This window comes from Muscardinus avellanarius, assembly GCF_963383645.1.
Source record: "Muscardinus avellanarius genome assembly, chromosome: 15".
Taxonomy (NCBI): Eukaryota; Metazoa; Chordata; class Mammalia; order Rodentia; family Gliridae; genus Muscardinus; species Muscardinus avellanarius.
In genome coordinates this window covers 39447008-39463285 of record NC_137801.1, presented here as the reverse complement: position 1 = coordinate 39463285, position 16278 = coordinate 39447008, and the positions used below count along the sequence as shown (strand labels likewise).

The window sequence follows — 16278 nt, the reverse complement described above, 5'->3', positions numbered from 1 at the left end:
CTCCCAGGCACGGGGATTACAAGCGTGCACCACCACGCCCGGCTGAAAATGTATTTAAATATATGAAATTGGTAGAGTAAAACCCAAACACCAGTTCCTAAATATTTCTAAATCCAATTGCTTATATGTTTCAATAAGTAATTAACTTTTGTCCACAATACCTAGACCTTTCAAAACGATCTAATTCAAGTAACTCAATTATTTTCAAAATGGCAAGCTGTTAAGTGTAACTAAGTTAAAATTATTTTTAGACTATGTAAAACTTTTCATATAAATACTTTCACAAATCAAGAAGAAAAATATATTTTCCTGGATCATATGCTCAATTTGTTTCTAAATCTATGAGCACACCTAAATAATTCTTCAAATATTAACAAAGTTGCTGAACTTTGCCTGGAGCCTTTCACAAGAGCTTTACAGAGATTCCTTATTTAATTCACACAAAGAAGAGAGGACTATTATATTCCCATTTTGTAGATGAAGAAACAATCTACCAGGCATGGTGGCGCAGGCTTGAGTTTGTAATCCCAGCATTCACAGACCGGGGGATTACGATTCAAGGACAGCCTCAGCCTCTTAGCAAGGTCCTTCGTAATTCAGTGAGTCCCTGTAGCTCATGCTTGTAATTCCAGCATCTGGGAGGCTGAGACAGGAGGATCAAGGTTCACGGACAATGTCAGCTACTTAGTAAGGCCCTCTGCAACTTAGTGAGACACTGTTTCAAAATAAAGAATAAAAAATAGGTCAGGGGTGTAACTTGGAGGTCAAATGCCCCCGGGTTCCATCACCAGACCCACAAAGATAAATTAATTAATTAATTAATTAATTAACTAACTAACTAAAAAATATGGCTGGGGTATAGCTCAGAGGTACAATGCTCCTGGGTTGCATCCCCAGTACCACAAAAAAGAAGAAGGAGGAAGAGGAGGAGGAGGAGGAGGAGGAGGAGGAGGAGGAGGAGGAGGAGGAGGAGGAGGAGGAAAAAGAAAAAAAGTAAAAAGAGAAACAAGCCTAAAGGACTTAAGCCACATGACCAACATCAGATACCCAGTGAGTAACAGACACATCCTATAAGGAGAACTCACTGATTCCAGGGAGAGGAGTCCCCTTGAGGATCTTAGGGAGCTGAGGGTCTCAAATATTCACTAAATCCTTTTGGTGTCAAAGATAACAAATAGGACATACAGGCAAGGCTTGAAATCCCTTTAGGCCCAAGGCTATATCAAGCTTCTGATCCTAGAACCCCAAGGTCAGGAGTCTGTCTATGATAGCACCAAGCCAAGAACAAACCCCTTAAAGGGGTTGTTAACCAGCTACATATGTACAAGGGGAGCCACGCTAAATTAGATGGTAAGAATTACAGAAGTGAAGGGAGAAGTCCATGGAAGCTCAGTTGCTGGGGGAAACGCAAGGTGCAGGTGCGCATAAAGGGGCCTGGGTGAATCATCCCCAGCCATCCCATGCCCCTTTGCAGATGCCTCCCACTTTACTGTATTGAAAAGATACTGGAAGTTCTCATGGATCCGCTAAATGTCCCGAAGATAAAGATAAGCCTTTAAGCAATGTATATCAACATGTGGTTGGGTTCTAAGAATCTCTCCAAGTGATTCTGATGGGCCAGAGGGGAGGCAGCTCCATCTGGGGGAAAAGACTGTCCCATGGAGTGGACAGGCATGCAATAACTCGAGAAGCATTGCCCTGGGCTCCTGGCGATATAGGGAACAGAAACACTTTCTACTCTACACTGATGATTCTCAAACCACAAGTTGTCTGGTCAGAATCCTAAGGCCAACTCAATAAAAACAGATTTGTTGTGTTTATCCCAAGCCACAGAATCAACAGCCATGAAGGTGGGGCCAGAGAATCTATACTAACACCTTTCCCTAGTAATTCTGATGTACACCCAAGTCTGAGTGATGTTGTTATCTAGCTCTCAGAAAACCTAACGCAGTAGTGATTTAATAGATTCTGTTTCAAACACAAGCAAAATCTCTCATTCTCTTTGTAATGTGCTTTCTCTAAAGCACCCCTCTTTGTCATCACACCTGAAATGTCTCATTATATGAAGAATAATTACCTCAGCCTGGCTCTTACATTCTGGAATCCACCTCAGCTCTCTAAACTTTCTCCTACTCCAGTATTTCAAAATGTGGCCCCACATCACTAATGGTGTTAAGAGGTACCCACAAAAAACTTCTTTTCCTTTAATTTTAAAGTCATATTTATTTTAATAGGAACAATGAAAAATTATTATTACATTAAACCCAAACCTGTGGCTTCATGGTGAATAGTGGAACATAAGCAAAGACTAAGTGGAAAATAAAATAATCAACTTTTTTTTTTTTTTTTTTTTTTTTTTTGCGGTACTGGGGATGGAACCCAGGGGCATTCTGCCTAGAGCTACACCCCAACCCTGATTTTTATTCTCTATTTTGAAACAGGGTCTCACTGAGTTGCAAAGGGCCTCACTAAGTAGCTGAGGCTGTCTGTGAACCATGATCCTCCTGTCTCAGCCTCCCAAATGCTGGGATTACAAGTGTGCACCACCACGTCCAGCTAGTTTTTTTTTTTTTTTTTTTTTAAACAGGGTCTTACTGAGTTGCCAAGGGCCTGGATAAATAGCTGAGGCTGTCAGCAGACGCGGCCCTCTGGTCTCCACCTCCCGAATGCTGGGATTACAAGCCTGTGCCAGCATACCAGGCAATAATTAACTTAAAAAAAAATCTTACAAAACAGTACAGGTAGGACTCAGATAAAACTCTTAAATTTGGGAGACCTCATCCTGCCTAGTCCTAACAGGTATGTGTAGTGTCAGCCCTTCCTATCCATTCCTCAACCTTGACCACAGGTTTTCTGTCTTGAGGTCTGTGGCATGTATGCCAGACATATTGTCTCCTCTCAGCTATTTCTTTAAAGAGTACTCATTCTTTCATGCCCAGATTATGCCTCCTTCCAGGAACCCTTTTGGATTCTTCCAGCTCTCCTAGCATACTTCCTTATTGAAGTCTTTTCTTACTTCTGATACTACTCATTTGCAACCTAGTTGCTACTTAAGTGTTTATAGGTATCTACTTAGTGTCCTTTCCCACAAACCCCTTGAGAGTAACCCACAGCCCCTTTTACCTCTGCATTAGCTACTACACTAAGATTCTTCAGTGGGATTAGAGAATCAAACAGGAAAAAGTGCAGCTGGACAAAACACTCCTCCAAAGAAGCAGCTATTCTTCACATCACCTTATTTCAGGCCAGACTTTAGCCACACCTGGAAAAGGGTGTGTCTCTTCATTCCTGACAGGTAAGGAGTACCAAAACCTGGACCCAGGAAATGCTAACCAAGGTGTCTCTGTGGTGATGCAACCCTGGATGATGGGAATGGGAAAGGTGGCCTTAGTCAGCCTCCTTGCAACTTGTCTCTCGTCCTCAAAGGCCAGTCATCTCTGCAGCTGCACCCCCACCTGCCTGTTTAGTCTGGAGAAACCAGAATGGTTACAGTATCCTCTAGAGAAAATACCACCAGGTGAGCAGTCAGAACTGGCCCCGCCACTTGACTCACCCTATGACTTTGGACTTCTATCTCAAGTTTTTTTTTTTTAATCTGTCCAACACTTGTCATACTTAATTCATACTTGGTGTAAGGCAAAAGAGATAATGATTTTGAAAACACTTTACGTGATCACACACAATAAAAATGTCAAGGACACACATACATGAATGTGCAGGAAGAATAAATGGAGGAGCCAGACAGGCCACCCCCACAACCCCTGGCAAGCGATGGGACACGGGAGGTGAGCGCTGCTTCCAGTGCACCTTTGCTTGGATAACCACTGAGTTACTCTGGAACTCATTATCCTTTTCTGTATCACCTGCCTGTGCACATTCATACACTAGAGGATCTGGTTTGGGCCAAATCCAGAGTGAATCTGAGAACCTTAAAGAATGACAACCAAGCAAGGAGTCCCCACTGCAAGCTCATGGAAAGGATGGCACCCTTATACACTGAGTTTGGGGTAGACCCTGGTTCTCTGTCATGAGGCACTCCTTCCAGATGACACCTACACCTGCTCGGTGGGTAAACACACCCTGCTTTTTGCCCACTGTGTACCCACTCACAGCATCCCTTAAGGAAGGCCCTCATCGCCTCACCGCTACTGTCAAGCTTTTCTTCCCGTGCTGTTCAGAACCAAAAACAACTTCAAAATCACAGGCTTTTAATGTCGAGGTCTGGTTCTGAAATGGGCTATTCCTTCAGCTCCACCCAGATATGCGCTGCTTCCAGAGCAAAGGCCCGAAGGCCGCATGTAGTGAAGAAGGGAGGACGCATCTGCGAAATGCAGCAGGACGGCACTACGTTCTTTGAGATACCATAAAGGTTTGCCTGCTTTCCAGGGTGGAAGCCACAAATCTCCTAGGGCTGTACTGGTGTGGTTAATTGGAGCTTCCCTGTAAGCCTGGTAACCATGGTTTCAGGAAGGCTACATCTCAGCCAGAACATAAAAAGAGCAGGCTTTTTCCTATTTTCCCCTAAAATTCTATGTCCTTGAAAAAGCAGGTAAGGTTAGAGACGCTCACAGGGTTCACATGCAACCTCTGGCCCCCAAGATGTTGAGGAAGTTGGCCATTTTTTCAGTAGAAAATGATTCTTCTAGGTCTCTTCAGAAGGCTTAGGTATCTCTGTGCAGACTAGAGAAGATTGAAAACATATTCACCCACAGCGACACTTGTCCTGGGTGGAAACATGTAACAAACCTGAAAATACAAAACATCATTTCCTAATTGAGCTCTTTCCCTCCACTAACACCTAAGAACCCCCCCCCCCAAAAAAAAAACCTTGCTTCTTTCTGCTTGTCCAATGCCAAGATTAAATGTTTTGGGTTTGTAATACATTGACAAGGCCCGTTTCCAAGTCCCTAAAAGAGGACAATGTAATCAATTAGCAGTTAGCTCAATCTCAGAAGTAGTATTTCATTTCACTGTAACTTGACAATCAAAACAAGGAACAATGTAACTTTAATATTCAAAGCACTGACTTCCAATAATCCATAGGCAGAGCCTTTGAAATACAACATTCTGAGCAGTGGGCCACGAATTGGGTCAAACAAACTCAACTGATGTTTCTGGGACCCTAGAGGAGACAACCTGGAGAAGAACACATTCTTCTCCTTGTATGTCAGCAGATGAGCTAAACATCCTTCAGTAGAACAGAAACAAGTGAGCTTCCTCCGGGAGGGAAAAAATAAGCAACTCCTAACTGGGCTGCGCAGGACAAAGCCAGCGCGTGCGAGAAACCTTCAGTCTGAGCTCCACGTGCCTCCCTCCAAGGACAGCGGACCCACGCACACGACCCTCAGGCGCCCCGCCACGCGCCTGCTGAAGGCAGGTCTTCTGCAAGCCTTCAGCACCAGCTGGTCCGCGCTCTCCGGGAGCCGGAGGCCCCTAATGCCCCCTCCGTCAGAAGGGCACAAAGGGGCAGAGTTCCATACCATACCCTCTTCCCAAGTGCCATCTTTCTCACCCCAGCTAAGAAGTGAAAAGTGCTTCTCCAAGGAAACCGAGTCATACATGTGCGCGTGAACACACACACACACACACACACACACACACACACACACACACACACACAGCCAATGAGACCCGGAGCCCCCAGACCTATCCGCCAGGCAGGAAGTCTTGCCGGGACCCAGCGCCCGTCCCAGGCGCGCAGGGCCGGACTCACCCAGTCCTCGAAGTGGCGGCTCCCGTTCTGCAGCAGCTCCTCGAACTGGATGGTGCAGTTGGCCACGAAGTCGTCGTAGCCGATGGGGGCGTCGTGAAAGACGGCCAGCTCGATCTTGCGCCCGTTGCACACATCGGTGACGAACTCGTCGTGCCAGGCCGGGCTGTTGGTCTTCTGCTTCGTGGCCGTCTGGCCGATGCGGGAGTCGTCCACGTTGAGGGCGATGTAGGGGTCCAGAAGGAAAGTCTGCGGCCGGGGTCCCACCGCATGGCGCAGCGACCAGGCTGTGGGCTTCAGGCTCACGGCCTCGCAGATCTTGATCTTGAGAAGGCCATTGAACACTACCATGGTCGGGGCGCGCAGTGGGGGCCGGGGCGCTCCGCCGCCCCGAGGGCAGGAACGCGGGCCCGCGGCGCGGGCGCCGAGCTGGGGGCTCGGGGGTCCCGGCGCCGCCCCGCGCGCCCCCTACACCTGGCGGCGCTGCGCGGGCGCCGGCGGTTCGCAGCCAGAGCCTGGGTTTCCTCGCCGGGCTCCTAGCGGGAAACAGGGCGGGGGGAGCCGGGAGCCGTCCGTGAGCGCGGCGTCTCTCCCCCCGCGCCCGCCGCGCTCCAGGGGCAGCCGAGCCGGGGGCGGGAGCGGGCGCGGCGCTCACCTACCTTCCCGAAACATAATCCCGGGAAACGTCGGCTCCGGGAGGGGGCGTCGGCGGGCCGCGCGCGGGCGCGGGCGGGGGGCGCGGATTCCCACCCGGGGCTCGGCGCCCACCCAGCGCCTGTCTCCGGCCGCGCGCGGGGGGTGGACGAGGATGTGCAGCCAGCTACCCGGAGGGATGCATGTCGAGAGGAAACGCTCCTCCCCGCAGCCAAAGCTTTAAAAATCCCCACGCTGCACGGCCAGCCGGGCGGCCGCCGGAGCCGGGTCCTCGCTCGGCGCGGTCGGGCCGGGCTCGGCGGGGCCGGGACCACTGCGCCCACCCGGGCCGCCGGCCGCCCGCCCAGCTCCAGCTCTGCTCCCGCGGTCGGTGCGCGGGCGAGCCTCCCCCCGCCGGTGCAGGAAATGCGCAAACGACGTCAGTGTGTGTGCGCGTGTGTGTGTGAGTGTGTGTGCACGCGCGCGCGCGCCAGTGTGGGGATAGAGAAAGTTTTGCCGGTTGGGGGAGCAAGAGGAAAAGTGAGCGGAGGAGAGCGCGGCGGGCGAGGGGCCGGGGCCGCAGCACCCGGGCGGGCGCCCCTGCAGCCGCGCCCCGCGGAGCCCCGGGAGCACGGAGAGCCCGGGGAGCACGGGGAGCCCGGAGAGCACGGGGAGCACGGAGAGCCCGGGAGCACGGAGAGCCCAGGAGCCCGCGGAGCCCGCGCAGCGCGGGTCCGGAAACACGACCCCCGCCTCCCCTGTTTCTTTGGGGCTCGCCGCCCTCGGGGTCTGGCCTGGACCCCTCCCGCTGCGAGAACGGGGGTGCCCGGAGAGCCTGGCAGAGGGCGGCCGGCTCGTCGGTGCCCGTTTCTTCTTTACAAAGTGGCTTCCTATGCACGCGGGACCTCTCGGGACGCCAGCTCGCGCCGCGCCCCCGGGGGCAGCCCCTGGGTCCAGCAATGTCCTCCGTAACCTTTAAACTCTCGCCGAGAGCCGCGGCGGCGGCGGGTCACGTGAGGCGAGCCCTGGCTGCCGGGGAGGAATTTCCTCCCCCAGCGCCGGGTCGGGGAGGCGGCGGGGCCGGGACGGCGGCGCCCGGGCCCCGGGACCTGCGGGGCGGAGAGCGCGGAGGCCGGGACTGCGCCGGGGAGAGAGGACCCGGAGCCCGGCCGCGGTCGGGGAAAGGAAACCGCCCTCGCCGCGCGCCGAGCCGGGTCGGAGAGCTGTGGAGACCTCAGTAAGCCGAGTGTTTATCTGGCCGGGCTGAGTCGTGTAGACCAGAATTTAAAACCCGCCTCCCGATCACTTTTTCGTCAGTGGAAAAAAAGGTTATCATTGCTTGTGGCTTTAAGGCTTTAAAAGGCTTAAAGGCGAAGGAGTCAGTCCGCTGGAACAACGTGATGTCGAGGGCAGCGCACGGGTCCCAAAAGGATCAGAAGAGTCCCAGGGCCTTGGAGGCAGGTTCTCAGGTTCCAGCAGCTCGGAAAGTCGGTGGCTGCGAAGCTTACTAGTATTTCTCAGCTCTGGCCCTGCTGCGAGGGGCATCTGGGAAGAAATGGTGCTAAAAGGTGGTCTTGTGGACAACTGAGATCTTTTAAATGTAAAAAGGTCAGAATTTAAGTGTGCCTGACCACGCCCACCAGTTGGAGGTGTGATTTTTTGGTAGTACTGGAGATGGAACCCATCTACCCATCTCTACGGTCCACCTTCGAGCTGCACCCCCAGCCCTATTTTTTATTCTTTATTTTGAAACAGGGTCTCACTGAGTTGCAAAGGGCCTCACTAAATAGTAGCTGAGGCCGTCCTCTAACCAAGATCCTCCTGTCTCAGCCTCCTAAATTCTGGGATTACAAGCGTGCACCACCACGTCTGGCTCAGACTACCAAATTTTAAATGCTACACTATAGTATTTATATTACTTAGTTTATTGGCACCTATTAACGAACGCGGGGTCTCTACCAGTGAGCTGCATCGCTCCTTCTTGTTGTTGTTGTTGGCTCTCACCAGTTGCCTTGAACCTGCAGTTCTCTTGGGTAAGCCTCCAGGTTGCTGAAATTACAGACATGTGCCACCGTGCCCCATACCTATTAACTTTTACACCTGTTACACCTTCCCTGTTGGGAAATCTAGACCATTAAAGACTTCACGAAGCTAGGGATCCTTGACTGGCTGCTATTCCATACTGTCTCTCTAACTTGCTCTGGTGGGTCCTATACAACATGCAAACAAAAATACATGGGAGTGAAAAACATTGATACCCTCCTCATTAGGTATCAAACAGAAAATAAGTTCAGAAGTAAGGATACTCTGAATTCAACTCTTTGCACATCCTATTCCCACTCCCACCTAGGCAAGACCCCCAAATATATTAAAAAGGGTCTAAGCCGGGCGTGGTGGTGCACGTTTGTAATCCCAGCATTGGGATCACGGTTCCTGGACAACCTCAGCTACTTAGTGAGGCCCTTTGCAAATCAGTGAGATCCTGTTTCAAAATAAAGAATAAAATATGGGGCTGAGAGTGTCACTTAGAGGTAGGACCCCTCTGGGTTCTATCCCCAGCATGGCAATAAATAAATAGTGTTTATTTCCATCTTGGCAACTATCTTCAAATGAGTAACCCACAATCTTCCAATATTGTTGCTTTTCATCTTGGGTTAGGTTCTGGGAAGGAGACTCCTACCTCTTAAAGTGCTATTATTGCATTGGGGACGATCAGACTACAGTTTTCAGAGGCAACCAATAGCAGTCTCCTCTCTATTACAAGTCTTTTGGAAGCAAAAGGACTTTGCCATATAAAATACCTGTTTGGGGGTGAATGTTTACATAAAATGGGAATGGGCTAACATATTCTGCATGCAAATACTGCTAGTTTCCTGTCCATATTACATCTTATAATAAACCTCTCACCTCCCCTCTCTCAAACTTGGCCAAAATGAAAATGTGTTCTTCAGGCCCATTGTGAACATTCTCCCATGTGACCTTGTTTGGGGAAAAACTCTTAAGTTTACCTGAAGGGAGGCAACTCTGAAACACTCCTCTGCTCTAGATCTCATGTGAAACGGAAAACAAGGCCTTGCAGGAGGAGTCTTAGAATGCAAAATTTCAACCAACAGTTACTGCCTTCTTCGACCTTTTCTTGGCCCCTGTATACAATGCAAAGGACAGGACAGTAACTACAGTCTACTGTATACTCCTTCAAGCTCCAATAATGACCTAGTTATTTCGTAATCTTGAAGAAAAAGAAGAGAGAGAAAAAACGGTATTAAGAATGAGACCAGAGGATCGCTTTTCACGGACAGCCTCAGCTACTTAGTGAGGCCCTCTGTAACTTAGTGAGAAAAGAATAAAAAATAGGGCAGTGGGTATAGCTCGGAGGTCGAATGCCCCTGGGCTTCATCCCCAGACACACACACACACACACACACACACACACACACACACACACAAGAATTTAACAAAGATGATCAAGATGAGGCTCCTATTTGTTTAAAATTACTGCTCATGGGGAAGGGATCCAGACAGCAGTAAGCATGCCACGGCATGGTCCATGTTGCCCCTTTACCTGGTAGAGTTCAGGAAGGCATTGCTCACAAGTTCCTTTAAACCAGGAGTCCTCCCACTGCAAAAAGGAGAGGGGAGGGCATCAGGGGCAAAGAAAAGGTGCCAGGTGTGCCTGGCTTGTGGCAGGTAGTACCAGGAGATGAAGTAGATTGGAATCTGATAGTTAGGGTCTTGTAGAGCCCGCAGATAGGTTTGAATTGTTTTCTGGAGACATGGAACATTCTGGTGGGCAAGCAGCATAACTGAAGTTAAAACTTTTTTTTTTTTTTTTTTTTTTGGTGGTCCTGGGGTTCCTGGAAACCCTTGTACCTCCGGGCTATACTCCCAGACATCTATTTTTTATATTTTATTTGGAAACAGGGTCTTTTAAGCCAGTGAGGCTGCTGGCTTCGAACCTGTGCCTTCCTCCTGTCTCCGCCTCCCAAGCCCTGGGATTACAAGCGTGCACCACCACGCCCAGTGAAGTTAAAACTTTTTAAAAGCAATTTTGTGGCAGATGGATATATTTCTTTTTTGTAACTCTTCTCCAGCCAACTCACCTCAAAACAAGACACTAGAGATAGATATAGATGATCCACACTGGTTGAAAATCAAACAGCCTGTGGATATTGTTTAGATCAGCTAAAGGCAGCAGGGAAGGGGAGCCCCAACCCAAATGAGCGTGTGAATATTCATGTCTCTGCTGGGGCGCTATTGTTGCCATTTATAGAATGTTCATGGGCCTCTGCAAAGGTCTGCCCGGCCAGGGTCTATCATACATTCCTCGCATGCTCCACTGAACAGAATTCAACCACCTGGGCCATGCTGGGATGGAATGTACAGCACGACACAAAACCCTTCCCGAACCCGGCCGGCCCTGCCCCATCCTGGCTCCCACTGGACTCCCAGCCTGCTCCTAACTTTGCCTATGGGCACTTCCTGCTGCTGGATTTTGTCTGGCCTGTCATGGCTGGCTTCTTAGTTTGACCTCATCCTTGCTGTGAACTCTGTTGCTGTAAGTCAGAGACCACGCTCAATCTGCACCTACAAGGACACAGGGTTGGAAGGTAGCCCCATAGAGATTAGAGATGGATGCAGGGAGGAGATGATCTGGCTCCCTTCCTTCCTCAGTTCCCTGGACTGTGAGCCCCACTCTCTAGGGTACTATACAGAAATAACATCACACACATCCTCTTCTTTGGCCCAGATGTCACACTGTTGCTTGGGACTTTTAAGTACATAGATAAATCCAAGAGTCTTTACCAGGTCCTTGCTATGTACAAGATACCGAGGCAAGTGATCTAGGGAAGATAAACAGATATTGGATAATTCCTATTCCATGAAGGGATACAAGTGAATCAATTCAGTCCATTGTTTATTAGTTGAGGTTGATTGTTCATTAGTCAGGACTGGCTCAGGCATGTTGCTTTAACGAGCTATCCCTGAATTCTAAGGTCTTAAAATAGCAAAAGTTTCTTCTCACATATGACAGGTTGCTGAGAACTCTGCTTCACATAGGCACCATCCTCACTCCTGTGTGTGTCCATGCTGAAAGAAGAGTCACTCTCTAGGACATAGCTGGTGATAGGTGGAATATAAGAAGATATCTGGAGCATCTTACACAGCTAATTAGATCATCCTCCCAGAAATACTAAATATCTCTGTTCATCACTAATTGTGAGGCATTACCAGTCCCATGACCCCTCTCCCACAAGTCCGTGAGAGCCAGGAAGTTCTACCATCTGTACAGCCAGGGAGCCTGGAGTGTTTGAAGAGCAGCACTAGAGATCGCCACAGAAACTGATCTCAAATAATTGGTGAAAAAAAGATAAGATGGCACACAGAAAATGATCGATGAGGGTCTGTATAAATTCAGTGGTAGCAGTGGTCAAAGTAACAGTGGGACTTTTTGATCCCCATTGGACAATGGACAATTGCATATGGACATCGGGTGATACAGAGAGTCCTGCCTGGGATCAGAACTAGTAGCCACGTAAGTCCTCTTCTCCTGTCCTTCATGTACCCACCGCACAGGACTTGACCCGCATTAGAACCAAGACAGCACTAAGGAGGCCTTTGGATGCAACAACACAGATGGTTGCTTAGTTATACTCTACAGGATCTGAGAGATTGCTTTGTCTATATTCTTTATTGTTATTAATCTGAGACCTAGAGAAGTTAACTGACCTACTAAAAAAATTAAAAATCAAAACACTTAATATGCCTTCTAGTTCAAATTACTGTTTTTTTCATTGTCATGCTAGAACTAACACAATATCATTTAGTGATGCTAACTTCAATTACATTTTAATTTCCTGGAAACAAAATTTCTACAAGTCCAAGGTCTATGTTTTTTTCCTTTCAATTTTTAGTTCCAAATTAAACTGGCCTTACACAATACAAACTTTTTATAATAATATAAACTATATAGTATAATAACAATGCAATTGCAATAACTCTTAGGGAACAATGATGTTGATAGAATTCTTCCTTTACTTGTTTGGTGACAATAATCATTCCTTTTTGTACAGGGGATTGAACCCAGGGACATTCTACCTCCAAGCTACACACCCAGACTTATTTTAGTTTTATTTTTGAAACAGGGTCTCACTAGGTTGATGAGAGTCTCACTACTTGTCCACAAACCTGTGATCTTCCTGTCTCAGCTTCCCAAGTACTGGGATTACAGGTGTGCGCCACCATATCTGGCAATGAGAATGTTTAAAACAAGAAAGACCTTATTGTTCCTCAGCTTCTATATTTTGCAATTTCTCTACTAACACCAGCAGATGTATTGATGTGTTTTCCAAGTCTGGTTTTATGTTATCTGTACCAAGCATAACAGCTGCTTCTTCAGGCTGCCCCATGGATATCCCATCAATTAGTAGAATGACTGATCCAACTTTTCAGACTAGGACATATGACCTATGTGATATGCCTCAGCACATTCTAAACATTTGGCTAATTTGTTTCTCTCTCTCTCTCTCTCTCTTTTTTTTTTTTTTTTAGCACTAGGGATGGAACCCAGGGGTTTTCTACCTTCGAGCTACACCTCCAGCTCTATTTTTTATTCTTTATTTTGAAACAGGATCTTACTGAGTTGCAAAGGGCCTCAATAAGTAGCTGAGGCTGTCCATGAACCTGGATTCTCCATTCTCAGCCTCCCAGATACAAGCGTGAGCAACCACCGGGATCTAATCTGTTTCTACTTCTAATGTGCCATTCAGGATCAACAAACTGGGGCTCAAAGGCAGGAAAGATTGCCCTTTGTCACTGATAACAATCACTTAGGTATAACAAAATACAAAGCCAGACCTGGCTAAATCCATAGGTCTGTTGCAACACATATCAGATGCAGGGTAGCAAAACCTCCCTTTCTATAAAGCCCAAATCCTCCGTGGAGCAAGTGTCATTCCCTAACTGGGTCTATAGCTGTCCTCCTGGGACTTGCCTCTCTTCGTACTCACTTCTCCTTGGAGCGCTCAGCCCTTCCTGCTAACAGACCATGAGACCATTATGTGATACCCGTCTTAATTCTGACACTTCCCTGAAAGGTCTTTAAGTTTGGAGACGCAGTGTGACTCCTTTTGGCACTCTTAAGTATCTTGGACTTACTATGATAATAATGTGATTTTAATACTTCTCTTTGGATAATTGCACGGATAGCGTAAGTTGTTTTAAGTTGGTGATAAGACTTTAAAACAAAAACACTATTGTTTTAGTAACTTTGTGCTCTGTAAACATTTGAAATAGGAAGAGTGTTACAAGTGTCCTCCCGTCGGTTTCCCTTACTTGCCCAGTTGCGTGCTTTGGGATGCGGGAGCCTCTGCACCCCGGGTCCACTAAGCCTGGGTAGCTCAGTCCTGGGTGGCGGAGTCGCAGCTCTCACGCGGAGGCCCGCTCCCGGCTCGCGAGCCAACAGCGCCCTCTGGCGGAATCAAGCGTGCCTCGGTGTCTTGGCTCCCAGTGGGCTGTCCTAAATCCCATCTTTCAGGTCGCTGCAGTCCACACCGGCGCGGGACAGAGAGGCAAAGATTGGGCTTTGGGTCTAAAAAGGGGTCCAGCAAGTCTGTCGTTTCCGGTTTAGCAGCGGGAAGGTTAACGGAGCCAGGGGCAGGCCCACACAATTTCCTGAAGCCCGAGCCAGAATGAGAAAGCAACTGGGAAGGAGGGCAATGCCCCCGGGCGAGGTCCCAGGACAATTCTGAAGGATCTGGAGTAAGTGCAGCAGGCCCTGGGGAGAAGGGACGAGGGCCTGACACAGAGAGGCCACTTGGGACAGGATGACCACAGGGTCGGAATGGAGCACAAAGGACAGGATTCAAGCTGTGCAACTTCTGGAAGCTTCATCTCCTCCTAAGTGTCCTTACTAGCGACACTGCATAGAATAGATGCTGAGGGTCGATGGACAAACCATCTACTGGCACTTCCTACACATTTTATAGGACAGCTTAGCAAACTAAGGGAGCCACCAAGGAGAAGACCAAAGAACTTGGGGACCACTGGCTTTATGTGCCCGCCCATCACCAGTGAGGAGAAAGGCAGTCAGCAAGCACTTGCTTCATGCAAATACTGGGCCCAAGAGTCGTTGTATATATTTTTTAACAACTAGGCTTCTTGAAGTGAGGAACTCTGTTCTTATCACTGTTAAAGCAACAGGCCATCTGTTTGGCAGGTAAGCCCAGGAAAAAAGAGAGATCAAGGATTTTGTGGTTCAAGTATTCAAGAAATTAAATCTTAGCCGGGTATGGTGGCACATGCTTGTAATCCCAGCATTTGGGAGGCTGAGACCGGGGATCGCGGTTCGTGGACAGCCTCAGCTACTTAGTGAGGCCCTCTGCAACTCAGTGAGACCTGGTTTCAAAATAAAGAATAAAAAATAGGGCAGGGGGTGTAGCTCGGAGGTTGAATGCCCCTGGGTTCCATCCCTAGACCCCCCCAAAAAAAAAAAAGAAAGAAAGAAAGAAAGCAAAAGAAGAAGAAGAAGAGACAAAATCTTGAAATTAAAGGAATTCTAAGGTCCCCAAACAAACCCCAGGGAGCAACCTGCATTTTTCTTGAGACTGTAGGTCAGCTCCCAAAGCTGAGGGGATGGAAAGCATGGGGAACAGGAGAGGGTCAAAGCTGCTCAGAGGCAGCTCCTTCTCTGAAAAACATGGGCCGCATCAGCTGGAGTCATTCAACCTTTCCAGGCAAAACCCTACCATGGTGTAGGAAGGAAGACAGCCAGAATATCCCTCCTTCCCCGCCCCTCCCCAGCTGTCTGGAAGCAGGTCCTGCCTGCTTAGCCTCCCCTGTGTCTCAGCATCACCACCCTGCTTCTCAGGGCTGCTGCCCTGTCCCTGCCCGGCTGCCCTCACTTTTCTCGACCTCTTCCATTCTACCACCCCTCCCCCTCACCTACTTTGAACAACATATTTTTAACCCTTCATTGACCCACAGGTCTCTCTAGCTACCACCCAACACTCTTTCCTTCCTCCCTGAACTTCTTACATGTTATTTATTTTCACCATCTCCACTTTCTTACTCCCCACTCTTCAGCCAGAGCCATTAGGCTCCCTGAAACATCTCTCGTTTCCACTCTGCTAAAACTTTTTTTTTTAATTTAGCCTTATCTAACCACTCTCCCTGCAGTGAATAATGCAGTTTTATTTATTTATTTATTTAATTTTTATTTATTTATTTATTTTTGGTGGTACTGGTGGTGGAACCCAGAGGCTTTCTACCTCCGGGCTATACTCCCAGATCCATTTTATATTTTATTTGGAAACAGGGTCTCACTAAGTTGCTGAGAGCCTCACTAAGTAGCTGAGGCTGGCTTCGAACCTGTGCGATCCTCCTGTCTCAGCCTCCCAAACGTGGGGATTACAAGTGTGCGCCACCACGCCCAGCTCAATAATGCAGTTTTAGCCTTTATCCCTGGAATGTTTTTTTCCCTTGGTTCCCATGCCACCCCAGATCCTCATGTGTTCTTCTCACCTCTTTGGCTTCTCCTATTTGGTTTCTTTGTTTTCCTTCCCCCTGCCCTGTACTGGGTATTGAACCCAGGGACATTCTACCTCTGAGCTAGACCTCTAGCCTTTTTTTATTTTTTATTTCGAAACAGGGTCTCCCTAGGTTGCTAAGACTGGCCTCAAGCCTGCAATCCTCCTGACTCTGCCTCCCAGCATCACAAGCATATACTACTGTGCCTGGCCCCCTTCCCGTCTCTGACATGCACCATTATTTTATGAGTACATTGTCAAATGCTAAAACAATAATGTAAAAGTTGTCTTGATGATTTTCAAGTGAGTATTAAGGCTATGAATGAAGGAAGGAGAAATCTCTGAAGCCTCAAATGGCAAGAAAAAAAAGGCCTTATTGGGGGGGAGTTGAAGAATGGGTGTGGGAGGAGG

General features: G+C 48.4%; 1 protein-coding gene across 1 annotated transcript in view; it reads right to left on the bottom strand.

Moving 5' to 3' along the window:
* PRKCE (protein kinase C epsilon) overlaps positions 1-6061 on the bottom strand; it is a gene marked incomplete at both ends in the record, with an annotated part of 526950 nt that extends 520889 nt beyond the window's left edge. Inside the window, one exon of the mRNA XM_080711937.1 lies at positions 5714-6061. Coding sequence (XP_080568063.1) covers positions 5714-6061 — 348 coding nt within the window. The remainder of the gene's footprint in view (positions 1-5713) is intronic.
* Positions 6062-16278: the final 10217 nt, after the last annotated feature.